The sequence below is a fragment of the Tauraco erythrolophus genome, chromosome 4 (assembly GCF_009769465.1).
Source record: "Tauraco erythrolophus isolate bTauEry1 chromosome 4, bTauEry1.pri, whole genome shotgun sequence".
Taxonomy (NCBI): domain Eukaryota; kingdom Metazoa; phylum Chordata; class Aves; order Musophagiformes; family Musophagidae; genus Tauraco; species Tauraco erythrolophus.
The window spans coordinates 59112407-59125964 of record NC_141468.1 but is presented as its reverse complement, the minus strand read 5'-3'; the positions used below and the strand labels follow the sequence as shown (position 1 = coordinate 59125964).

Below are 13558 nucleotides of genomic sequence, written 5' to 3'. Positions count from 1 at the left end.
AATGAGAGTTGGAATTGACCAGTTGGATTAATCCCATTTAATCATGTTTGAATTTGTCATTACTTTCTTCTTTGGCAAACTAAGTAGTGAACTGGGACAGAATTTTGATCTCAAAATCCGATACAGTTTTGTGTTCTGTTCTTCTCCAAATTGTCTCTGAATATTCATTATCATGGTATTGCAATAGAAATACCACAGGTTTCTGAGATCTGCCATTTGAGATGGTTTCTCTACAAAGTTCCTAAGGTATATGTTAAAAAAGAGATGATCCAAATCTGCTGTTCCGGTTGTTTATTTTATTTGTTATCCAGTCTTTGAGGGCTTAGTAAGGGTAGAAACTTGTACAGGATAGTCTTTGATACTTACAAAGGAGAAGAGTGTTTCATTCCTGTTTTAGAGACTACTTTTGTTCAGTTTTTAATTCTTCAAAATCTACAGAAGCAGAAAGGTCATCTCATGTCTGTGGCTACAAAGACAGATCTTTTAATCCACTTAAAGGACATTGCTGCTACAAACCCAACAGTAATCATAGAATCATAGAATGGCATAGGCTGGAAGGGACCTTAGAGATCATCTAATCCAACCTCCCTGTCATGGGCAGGGATGCCTCTCAACTAGACCAGGCTACTCAAAGGTCCGTCCAACCTGGCCTTGAACACTTCCAGGGAGGGGGCATCTGCAACCTCTCTGGGCAATCGATTCCAAAGTCTCACCACCCTTGTACTGAAGAGTTTCTTCCTTAAATCTAATCTAATCGAAATCTAATCTAATCTTAGAATGAGATGTTCATCCTGTTTCTATAACTGTCAGGAATGTCAGAGGCCTCAGATTCCTCCTAGTTATAATGTGAAAAGCCAGAGTTCTGGAATTCTTGTTCCAAAGAGTGATATATCGAAGTGGTAGTTGTATTCTCTGCTGTCATCTAAAACAGTGAATTTCCTGTGTACGTGAGGTATTCCCTGTTGGCTCCAGAGAAGTATGTGTAGTGCTTCTCTGTCTAGAAGAGGTCCCTGTATCGTGCAAGTCAAGTTTGTTATGATGGTGTTGACGCCATTGATTCTTAATCTCATGTGAGTAGTACTGAGAATCTCAGTACTGCAGTTGAACAATAACTGTTTTACCTGTTTTCGTGTTTAAAAACATCCTGCCACCAAGCTGCTTGTTTCCAGCTACTTCTGCGTAATAGCAGAAGTTCCTACCTCAACTGAAACACGGATGCGCACAGGCACAGCATGCTGCTGAAAGGACACAAAGGGCTTGCGAAGAAGGGAGAGCTGGCAGGAAGAGGTGACTGACTGGAATCAATCCTTATTCTGCTGGTGGTTCTAAATTTCCTGTGGGAGACTTCTGTATTTCCTGTCAGTTGAATTAATTACTGATGATCCTGTGGTGGTATCGCTGAAGAACCACCTGCAAAGTAGTTCTGTGTCAGGTCACAAGTCTGTGGAGACTCTGGATCAATTAAAATGGATGTTTACAAGTCAAGTACAGTTAATTTCAAAATAAGATCTGAAATTCATTGCTGTGAGTTAGAATAGTGTGGGTCTAATAGAAGTTGGCTGTATCCCACATCAAGGATAGAATCTATTTACTTCTGAGATATTACCTGCCAAAGAACTTACGATGTTCCAGTCTATGACTGACTGTGTACTAAGCATCAAGTAATCTCACTTTCCAGCATCATATACATCTACAGTTTGGTGCATTGGATCCTGTCTTTGTGGCAACTTTTGACTGATTTCATTGTCTGATTTTTTTTTTTTTTTCTTGCATCTCAACATCTAATAGTGACAGTAGGGAAGGACGTAGTAGCAAGAGCTTTTTGTTCAACTCTGGGATAAATAGCACCTTCAGTTTTATGTTTTTACAGATGTCAAGACAGTTGACTAGTCTGATGTGTTGCCCCCACCCCAGAAACTAATCCAGTAGTAGATACCGCTGTCCTCTAATGTGTCCTCTGTCCTAGTGATAGAATGGCCATTTGATTGAAACTGAATCTATACTGTGGGGGCTTCTGGTGGCAGTGGAAAACTAGATAGCATGAGTTCAAGCCCTGCAAATGCAAGCAGTGTAAATAATTGTTCTTGATTTGAATAGTAGATTTTAGGGACTACAGGAGGCAGTTCTAGTGAAACTGTCCATTGTGTATGATTGCCGTTTTTGTGCTGTTCTGACTCTGCCATACGTTTTCCATGCCTTTCTAGTATTGTTGACCAAATTATTTCAATATTATGCCTTGCAAGATGTCTGCGCTGATGTTGACCCTCATTGCACCAGTGCTGTCACCAGCTTTAGTACTTCCTCATCTACCACTGTTGTAGCATCACGTGTGATGCTGTAGTTGGAATTTTCTCAACCAAAAAAACTTCTTTTATCAGGAATATCCATCAATCTTTGTTGGTACCAAAGGCAGAGTTATGGTAGTCAAGACTTAATTGCATCTAATACTAACTCCAGATTTGATAGTCTAATGCAAGTCTAAATAGCTGCAGTGTGTCTCAGCTTAGAATTCACTACGTTCTTAAAACATGTATTACACTTTGTAGAGGATTAAGTAGAAATTAATTTTTTTCAAAATTGCTTTCTTCGTCTAAATACTTAGGGATCCCAGTAAGAGATGTTAAAGCATGCATTTGTATAGTACAACGCAGTTTGGGAGAAGGTGATAGAATTTTTTAATCTCTCCACTTTGGCCTCATACAGCCTCTGTAGAATTCAGGCTCTGATTATATCATGCTTCTCTACAGATCGGCTAGTCAGAGATTAGTCCTCTTCTTGGATGTTCAGTTCTCATCTGCCTTCAGATGCTGCTGTTCAAGAACAGATCTAAGAATATACAAACTAAAAGAATGGTAGCTTGGATTATGCTAATTATAGCTCTCTTACTACAAATTAAGCTTTTGGATCCTTTAGAACTTTAGGCCCTTAGGGCTATCAGATCTTCTGAGGAGAGATGGCTGACACTCAGAATAACCTGTGAAAATGGTGCAGAAAGGTTGCACACTTAGTTCTGATATGTTGCACTTCTTTAATTTTAATATGTCCATTAATGGTGGCATCCTTGGTCCTAGGTGGAGGCATTTATTATAGCTTGTGTTCTGTTTCAAAGACTAAGAATGTAGCAGATCTTCCTGAGGCTTTTCTGTTACTTCTCTGCTTAACAGTTTTGCCCTTGTTGCTTATGGCAGTTGCTTGTGGAAAACTATAAGCTGTTTTGCTCAGCCTGTATCTACTTGTAAACCTTAAAAGTTGGACTTACTTATGTGGTAGGCTTGTCCAACTGGTTGTCAGTCAGGACTACAACATACCAGGTTTTACTAACTAGATAATTCCCAGCATGATATTTTTCCAGTTTATGGATAAACGTACATCGATCTCAGAGTTAAATTTGTGCTTGGAGACCACACATACCAAAGAAAACTTTGGCTTTGGTGTGCACAGAGCACCTTGGGTTGGATCATCACCCATCGTAAAACAGGTACAGTTGTCAGCAAGTAATGTTAGTATATTGGTCTCAATCTCCTTGTTGGAAAAATGTGTTCTTTTTTTTGCAAGGTGCTGGAGTGACACTTTTATTTACTGACCAAGAGACAGAAGAGATGGATCAATAGCGTGCCTGAGGCAGATATACTTCCTCTTTTTTTTTTTTTAATTCTATCAAATCCTTTTAATGGATAGCTTGTTTTACTTTGAAAATGATACAACTTTTTTTCTATTAAAATATCTCCTAGTATGTAAGTCCTGAGGCATGAAGTCTGCTACAGTAGCTTGTCAGAACCACGTAATATTTTCTTTTCCTTCCCTTTGGTTGACAACCACCTTTGTCTTTTTATTTTTTAAGGTATTAATTGCAGCCTCTGCAGATCACTGAATTCTCAGATCTCCTGTAAAGACTGGGGAATTAATTTCCGATTTCTATTGATTCAAATGCAATTCGTGCAGCTGTCTATTGTAAATATGTTACAAAGCCATAACCTAATTTAGCATTCCTGTGCAACACCTCAATAACTAAGGGCGTGTGCTTGCTCAGTAGGGTTGAATGATGTAAATTTATGTCAAAGGTATAAAATTAGTATATTTTAAATGTTTTTGGGTTTGTGGTCAAACAGGAAACATGTTTCAAACGATATTTTTCCTGTTTGGGTTACACCTGGATGTGTGTATTTTCACCACATTGAGCCTCTTGTTTGCAAATGTTTTAGGTAGCTACTCAACAGCAGTTTGTCTCCTATCTCCCAGAACAGGATCACATTATATAATTTTATTTGTATGAAATGCTCTCTTTTCCTTTTTTTTTTTCCTCTTGAACTGTGTACATGTGATGGGGGAGATCTACTTAATAGATTTTTTTCTCACTAGAGCATGAATGTCATTTTCCAAGGTCTTGTTTCATTTTGCATTTTTCAGTGTTTCTCACAGCTGTTAATAGTGGGGAAAAATTCAAGTACTGATGGAGTCTCTTATTTTATGAAGATGATTGGACTTTTAACCTGTTCTACATTTCTGCATGTAGAGGATTCAGGGCTTCATATTTATTCATGCACAAGTGTTCTTGCCTACTGAAGAGGGTAAAATCCAAACTTTTCAGATTTTAACAGTTGTCTTGTACTGTGCAAGGTAAAGCTAGTCTTCATCTACCTGCATCATTTTGTAGCTTTTGTTGGCAAGTGCAAAAGATAAACTCACACAACATTTTTCAAGGTTGCACTGGAATTTTCTGTGAACAGGATAAATGAATGCTATCATCTCTCTTAGCAAGGCCTTGTTTATACTGATGTTTAAGCAGCTGCCTCAGCACTAAGTGGCATGCTTATCTATGCTGGAAGCCTTTAAAGGTGCTATTTAATGCTCTACATGTTATTTAACAAGCTATTTTACAAGACATCATTCACTAATGTTTGAAGAGTTGATTGGATCATCAGAATAACTGGAGACAAAAGGGTGTTTCTGTGGCTTAGTCATCATATGTTGGCATTGACCCAGTTTCATTTCAGATAGTGATGCAACTCTGTCTCGCTTTCAGTTTCTTTTCAAGCAACTAATGGACAGGGCTTCCTGTCTAGAATTAAAGCACACAAGCTTTTTTGGTCGCACGTTGCTGGCATTGTGCATAGTGGTTAGATGTATTGACAGGATTGACATGTACCTGACATTTTGTGTGACTGCTTTTGCAGATCCAGTTCTAGCTTTTTAGGATATGTTAGAAAGGAGTGAGCTCCTCCAGGTCAGTACAACTCCAGTTACAAACCAAGATATGTAGGTGGTTTGTCAAGTGTTTTTTTAGTAAATGATATTTAAAGCAGCTGAGAGGATGAAACTAGTTCGATTTTGAAAGCAAGAAAAAACAATGTAATTGTTTGTAGTTGTAGTAGTTGAATTCATAGGTTCTTGGCAATAATATACCTATGAATATTAATAGGTTGTGATTGGACATTAACAAGAGATGCTGACTTTGAGAAGCTTTTTTTGAGGAACAGATAAGTATTTTGAAGATATAAGAGTGATAAGAAATCTACTCTGTTTGATAAAGACTTAAGTGTTTTGTCTGTGGTAGGCTATCTGTCACCAACTTCCTTTGGAAGAGTCATAGATTTGGTTAACTGCAGTGACAGGTTTTTTAAACTGTTCTTGGAAAGGCCATCTGTACTGCTAAATGAAATTATTTAAAACTAAAAATACCAATAAAGCTCATTTCTATCACGTCCATATTTTAAAACGAAGATGTTTTCCATCTACTTCAGCGTAACGATACATGTCTGATACCTTACATGTGCCAAATATGAACAAAAAAAGTTCCTTGGCAGCAGTTCGGTGTGCAAGGTAAAAAAACTTTTCCTTCAGTCAGCACTTGGCTGACGATAAGGTTGTAGAGAAAGATGATGTCTTGTTCACTGTGTATGTTACAGTTTAATCATCTGTTGTTAAGATCTCTTCCTCGTGTTCCACCAAATTACTCGCTAAAAACAATGGCAGGAGACTGTAGGGGATGTTTGAAAAGTATGTTACTGATGGTGTAATGGTTGTGTACAGGCTGAGGGAGATTGGTTGTCTGTCTGGAAGTTACGCTATGCCGGGTGATCTGTGGTGTTCGAAGTTAAGTTCACGTCACTGTAGGAGAGCTGTGATCAAATTAGGTGCGTGGTTTTGCAGTTTGAGAAATTCTTCCTCAATGCCAAACCCAGTAAAGGCTAAGTAGAATATGTGGAGAACTTTAGTGTTGTCTGTAGATACTGAATACCAATAAATAACAATGCGAGTTTTGGTAGACATTGAGAATTATGTATAAACTAATATCATGACTTGAACTAGGCTGCTGTAGAAATGCATATGTTTATATCTGTACAGAAATTGTGAGAAATACTTCACATTAAACTCTGAACAAGATTGGCTTGTTCAGTCTTAAAAATGAAACTTCCTACTTTATTTTTTCAACACCTTTAATAGCAGCTCTAGCTATGCTAAATTGTAGGACAGATGTAATTTATACCCTGATCTTAATTACATTCTTTGTCTGCGAACCTGCTGTCAGGAAATGTGGTAGAGATTATTTGCACTAATTTCGTCTTCTTTCCTCTTTTTTTACAGGTGGTCTCCCAGATAAGAAGTTTGAGGTAGATAAACGAGCCATGAATCTCGGGGATTTTAATGACATGATGAGAAAGGATCGATCTGGGTTCCGTCCACCTAATTCCAAAGACATGGGAACCACAGATAGTGGGCCTTATTTTGAGAAGGTGAGGAAAATATCTTTAGATAAATTAGTATCAACCTCTATGTTTGAGATCCCATTTTTTGCCCTACTCCTCTGGAAGTGCTAAAAATTAAGTAACCTTGGACAAACTCAGTAAAAGGGGAGGGGGGGGAGTTGTGCTGTGTATATAAAACAGAGGTGTCAGATATGCATAGACAAACTAAATTACCTGAGGAGAATGAGGCTTTTTATTCTAGAACAGACTGCTCTTAATATGGACAGAAAGAAATTCCTTTAGTTTTTTTTGTAAGCGTAAACTACTGGTAGCAATGAAATTTATTATAGGCTTCATCACAATGATTCTTTTGGCTACTGACTACAGTCATCTACTGTAACAAATTGGTTTAGTTCTAAGTAAACATAAGTAATCACAGTCTACCAAATTTTTTTCTGCTTTCATGTCTGTCGTTTATTGGAAACACCCTTCCTAAATTCTGCAATCCCTTATGCTGTATGTCCGTGTACTGTAAGCTTCTGTATGACATCTGTTTCTCTGTGACATCTGTTGTATGTTATGATAGCGTTTCTTTCATATTCTTGCCTATTTTAAATAGAAGCTTTCACTGTTATTATCAAGCATTAATTGCTTTACATGATGAATTGGAGAGTGTCCAATAGATTCAGAATGCTTTAGGGTTTTTTTAATACAGTTTTAAGTTTATCACATGTAAAATGGAAAATAAATTTGGCTTAAAAATTCTGAAGGCGTGTTACTGTCAATGGATTTTTTAAACTCCTCCATTTTGGTATAACAAGTCAAAAGAGAGTTTTGTCAGCTCCCTCTGGTGGCCTAATTGATAAATAACACTAGCAGAGCTAATGCGTTCCTAACAAATGATGTTCATAGGTGTGTGCTAGCATTAGGAATTCATTCAAGATTTGTTTGTTGCTATAGCGATAATTGCCGCTGTCAGAAACGAACTTCATGGTAGTTCAAGAAATATTTTTAAAAAGAAAATTTAGGAATTTATTTATTATCTCCTTGGACCAAAATCTTAATTGTCAAGTGATCATTTGAGTCAGAAGTTTTGTCCTTGTAATTGCTATTACAAATTAACTTTGCTTCTTCCTAGTCACTCACCGTCCCTCTTTCTCTCCTCTTGCGTTCTGTTGCTTCACTAACTCCTGCTGTTGGCTAACTGCTGCTTCAGCTGACTTTGCCTTTCTCCAATCAAGATGGGTGCCTTGGGGATGAGGCTCCCTGCTCTCCCTTCTCCCCTTCTCCCAGCTACAAGCTGTCTCCCTCTGGTTCCACTCTATCCAACGTCGGCCTTGGGGCAATCGGCTCAGGGCTCAGTCCCCAAAACTTCGCTGCTAGACAAGTAAGCAGGCCACCTTATAAGATGCATTGTTATAAGGCTGCAACCTGGGCTTAATCCTGGTTAGTTGGTTGCTTGCATTTGTTTTCCTACTAAAATAAAATTAATATTGTTAATGTAAATTTCAGCTATATCAGGCCATTGAGAATCAACCCACTTTGGTTCCTATCATCAAAATATATTCCATCTGGTTTTGTTGGCCTCTTACTTCCTGCATCACAGTGCAGCAGCAGGTAGATGTGCTTTTTCAGAAGTTATGAAGTTAGTGGCAACCTTTATATTTTAATTGCTGTTTTAAAACCCAGTTAGAGGATGTTGATTTGCCCACCACCTCTTGACATGATTTTTCCAGACTCCACCCGATGGCCTTGTGTGTAGAAGTGTGCCTTTAAAAAATTGCAGTCGTTTTGCGTTGTCCCTGTTCCCTTCTCCCTTCCTCACAGCCCAAAGAAAGGATTGATTTAGCAGCCTTTAAAAAGTCTTGAAGTAGCAATTTTTTGTTCTGTATACAGGGGAATGGTGGGGAAGAAATGAAGTGGTTAACTGCAGTTTGGAAGAATTTCTGCCTATTGTGTTTTGCATTATGCTAGAAGAAAACGTTGTGGGAATACTAGGAAATGAAAGAACAGAACCTAAGTATTGCAGCTAGACTAGGTTATGTAGTCACATGCCTAATGTGATGGTGTTTCTTTGTGTTGTCTTTATGTTTCTATGTGACACAATCAGTGTTTGAACATCAAAGAAGTACAGAATTTGCAGGCATGTTCTTGGATGTGGCGTGTAGAACTCTATTGAGCTTTAGGAAGGAGTGAAAGTGTAGCTGCAGCTTCAAGTCTCAAAAATTTTAATGGGTAGTTGACCCCAGTCAGTTCTTTACAGAATAAAAACTCTTTTTTCTCTTGGGGTTTTTTGTTTATCCTCCTACATCCTTAGTATGACATCTTGAGTTGCTTCTGAAAGAGAAGATACATTAAAGAGGTGAAATGTGATGCAGGTGAATGAGGAGGCAATCCCTAGTGTGCCAGTGTAGAAACAGGATGAGACACTTCTGTTTCAGCAAAGGGATAGTGGAGGATGCACAGTATTATGGTAGAAGGGAGTCAAAGTTCATGAAATCCCGGTATATAAGGGAAGGAAGGGTTTTGGAGAAAGCCTGCACAATCTCGGTTTGGAAGATGAATGAGTTTGTGTTGGGTGCAGCAATGCTGGCATGGAGAGGGAGAACAGAGAATGATGGCTGAGGGATGGAAAATGTGGTGTTTAGAACCCCAGGTAGCTGAGGATCATAGACATTCTGATATACAAGAGAAGGTGGGAATTTCTGAGGATCTTGAAAATGAAAGGATAGAATCATAAGGACCTTTTGGAGTATGAGCTTCAGCTTTTAGAAGCAACATGTGACTGTTAGTGTAGGAGGCTGTCCATAACATTTCCTGTGGCTTTTGTTGAAAGATGTTACAAATAAAGACAGTCTGCTCAGAGGCTGAAGTAGTGAAACATAATAAGGAGTTTTCTTTGGTCTTTTTTGTGCAGTAGGGCTTATTATTACAGAAGTTTGCTTATAAAACAGTAAATACTTCTTGTTACAAAAAAAAAAAGAAACAGCAAGTATTCTCACCTTAGAAAACAAATCACTGAGGGGGGAAAAAAAAACCCAAACATTTTTTCTCACTTGAAAATTTTCCTGCTCTCCAATTTAGTGGAAAAAAAGGAAAGAAAAACATCCTAATCCAGAATGTTGAAGTTTTCACATCAGAAGGAATGTTTTTAATAAAATTTTAGAATTCTAATTTCAGTTAGTTAAAGGCCTGCAGAGGAAGTATCTCAACAACCTACTCAGGAAAAGTACCTGACTTTTCTAAAATGATGGCCCAAAATTCTTGTTGACACAATCTTGCCGTACTTTTAAGCCAATAGAATGTGGGGTGGTTTTTTTGAGCATGTTGTTTGTACTCCAGGTTTCCATTTCCCAAAAGTAAAGTGCAAAATAGAAAACATTAGTTTTGTCATGTGCTTTGAGATAAGTGAATAAACATGACTCTTCAACGCAGAGGTGAAAGAGCCTGCATCTTGAAAACGTAGTACAGCAGTTTTAACCCAGGTAGAATATTACTGATTTAGGGCAAACATCTCAGTATTTCTAAGGATACTGTTTAAGTCAGTGCTTGCCTCGTTGTTATTGATATGTAGTTAGTAGCATAGAAATCCATTATCCTGAAAGATTCATCTTCTCACTACTGCTTTAATTTTATAGGGTGGCAATCATGGTTTGTTTGGAAACAGCACAGCACAATCGAGGGGCATGCACACACCAGTGCAGCCACTAAATCCTTCCCCAAATATCCGGGCGCAAGTGCCTCCCCAATTTCTTTCTCCCCAGGTAAGGAATTTCTAGTAACTGGTTACTTGTAAAAAGTGGAGCTACAGACTTCAGAGCACATATTTGAGGTTACTTATACATCTTATCTTAGTCTTGACTTGATATTAAGAAATCAAAAACTTGGATAAGTTAAAAAAATTAAAATTAGTAGTTGAAGGTGCTTAAAACTCAGTGCAGAAGGATTAGCCTTCGTATTCCACGGCAGCTGGTAGTAAATGCACACTACCAGTATTTTTAAACTGCAAAGTTTATTCAGGAATCCTGTGACTTACATAGGCTATTGCAAAGTATTTAAAAAACAGGGAAGGAAAAAAAAAAAAGCAAAAGCTGGAATTTTTTCTGAAGTATGACAGGTTGCTTAATTTTTTTCAAGCAGTCTTGTCCCGTGCTTCCTGCCTCCCTTAAAGAAAGGCCTGATGAAGGGCTACATGTTGCAGTTATGTTGCAGAGCTCTTAACACCTCAGGGTCTCCAAATGCCCAAGTTTACCTTTTGCTTTGGACTTGGTGAAGACTTTTGGAGATTCTCTTGAATTCTACTTGCGTGACCCTCAAATAATGCAGGGAGAAATGGGGGGGATTCTTCTCCACCTACTCCTGTCTTTTACTATAGCTTGTTCAGCATACAAAGAGATTAACTCTTTCTGTGAGGCACTGTTTCTTTGCTCCAGTGACTGCCTGAATGCCTTTCTTTTCCCTTGTCAAGCAGTACATTTTTAATGTGATAATGCAGTACTGTGATTACTGGTTAGCTGCATACATATCAGCATTTTAATTTAGTGCAGTCTCTAGCAACCAGTTGGTGGGGGAGGAACCTTTGTATGTGTGTGTCTGCATCTGCACATGTAATACTGTATATTGTCAATCAAGTGAGGTATTCACTCTGCTCAAGTCATAGATCGTGCATGTTTAAATGTGATGTGTTAATAAATCTGTAATGTCTTTCCCGGAACACCATTTAAGATTAGTGTCATACCTATCCCTTTATAGAAATAATTCATCATCTTTTCTCATAGCAGTGCATTTCTTGAGGATATGTAACTGGTTTCTGTGCAGGTTTCGGCCTCCATGCTCAAACAGTTTCCCAACAGTGGCTTGAATCCTGGTCTTTTCAATATGGGCCCCCAGCTTTCTCCGCAACAGATTGCCATGCTGAGCCAGCTTCCACAGATTCCCCAGTTTCAATTAGTAAGTAGCTAGTAATCTTGTAAGACAGTTTACAAATTGTCTGCTGAAAGAGTTTTCTTTCTATATTTGTTATAGCTTTGGGTTTTTTTTTTATTTTTAATGAAGTTTTCTTCAGACTTGTAGTCGCAGTGATGGTAATAAAGCAGGTACTAGGAATACTGTTGCATGATATTAAATTAGAGACAAGCGAAGGATACAGTATTCTTCTAATGCGTTGTCATTATATTTGAATGTGGGCAATGAGAAACAGTTTGCCTAAGTTCTGAGCAAAGCAGTTGCTAGTGACTAGCTCCTGGCAATTAGATTTCACTTGTTGAGCTCTATATTTTCACTCTTCCCAAACCAATTATATTGTAGGCATGTCAGCTCCTCCTTCAGCAGCAGCAGCAGCAGCAGCAGCTGTTACAGAGCCAGAGGAAGTTATCTCAAGCTGTGCGACAACAGCAGGAGCAACAGGTGTGGCACTGTTTTTGTCAATCATAGAAAGTATAAAGTGCACTGGGAAAATGCAGCCTCCAGCAAAGATGGTGCTGACTTTAGTAATGTCATCTGCTCTCTTTGGTTTGCGCTCTCTTTGGTTTGCACTCTCTTCAGATTGCACTTTTCAGAAAGCAAGGTCCTTTGGATCTCTTTCAAGTCACTGTTTCTTCATGTTTACTGGAGTTCTGTGTTACAGTATAGAGTATGTCATCCCCATTTTTTCTTTCATTTGCAGATTGCTCGTATGGTGAGTGCCCTCCAGCAGCAGCAGCAGAGGCAGCCTGGCATGAAGCATTCACCATCCCACCCTGTTGGTCCTAAGCCACATTTAGACAGCATGGTACCCAATCCTTTGAATGTGGGTCTCTCAGATTTACAGACCAAAGGGCAAATACCTGGATACGGTTCAGGTAAGTGAAAGGTGTCCCTGCCCATGCCAGGGGGATTGGAACTAGATGATCTTTTAGGCCCCTTCCAACCCAAACCATTCTATGACATGATATTCTATGAAGTGCTCTGTGGGAAAAGATTTTATGCATTGCCTCTAGTTGCCACATTATTATGGTAACTGCATTACCATATTAGCCAGTTATGTCTGGGTCCAGAAATGAGCGATTTGTGTATAAGCGCTAGAGCAAAGGTTACGACAAGTGTCAACCCTTGATAAAATTGCAGTTTTTCGTTACATGAGAAGGCAACAAACCTAATAACAAAGCATATCTTGGTGGCATACTGACCTAACAAGCTTATTTGGAAGTTGCCTCTTGAATGTTTCAATTGCTACTGTTGTTTTCTTTTACCTTTCTTGTAATCACAATGACTCCCTGTTTGAAGATGCTTAAACCAACAAGAGCAAATGGCAATGGAGTTCTGTTTGTTTATTCCACAGGCTTTGGCTCAAGTGGCATGGATTATGGCATGGTGGGAGGGAAAGAGGCTGGAACAGAATCCCGCTTTAAGCAGTGGACTATGATGGAAGGGCTGCCCTCTGTGGCTTCACAAGATGCCAATATGCACAAAAATGGTGAGAAGGGGACTAGCTATTTTGGGAATGCACTTGCAGTATCATCTTGCCAGAGGTGAAATAGCTCAGATGAAACTATGCTTCAAGTTACTGTCTTACCTCACCAGTATCCATCTTAAATATTTTTTTGTTTTAGTATACTGTACTGATAAAGATCCCCACCTTTCCTGAGTGTAAATGTACCTTTTTAATGCTTCAGGTGCAATAGTGCCCCCTGGAAAGGCTCGTGGAGGATCGCCCTACAACCAGTTTGACATTATTCAGGGCGACCCACTAGGTGGCCATGCAGGCCCTGCTGGTGATAGCTGGTTACCTGCCAAATCTCCACCAACGAACAAGATCGGAAGCAAATCCAGCAATGCCAGCTGGCCTCCAGGTAATACATAAGGGCAGGGGTTTTATGTGCTGGCTTTAGCAT

The 13558-nt window shown here is 38.9% G+C and overlaps 1 protein-coding gene across 12 annotated transcripts in view; it reads left to right on the top strand.

Moving 5' to 3' along the window:
• The window catches only part of TNRC6B (trinucleotide repeat containing adaptor 6B), a 115964-nt gene that overhangs the window by 89231 nt on the left and 13175 nt on the right, over positions 1-13558 (top strand). For 9 of the 12 annotated variants that reach the window (XM_086611057.1, XM_086611056.1, XM_086611048.1 and 6 more), the window contains 7 exons: positions 6586-6734; positions 10325-10450; positions 11505-11636; positions 11994-12092; positions 12352-12526; positions 13006-13140; positions 13340-13516. In XM_086611057.1, the coding sequence (XP_086467183.1) occupies positions 6586-6734; positions 10325-10450; positions 11505-11636; positions 11994-12092; positions 12352-12526; positions 13006-13140; positions 13340-13516 (993 nt within the window). Of the gene's footprint in view, positions 1-6585; positions 6735-7902; positions 8074-10324; positions 10451-11504; positions 11637-11993; positions 12093-12351; positions 12527-13005; positions 13141-13339; positions 13517-13558 lie in introns of all 12 variants that reach the window. The other 3 variants (XM_086611045.1, XM_086611053.1, XM_086611051.1) reach the window with 3 other exon arrangements.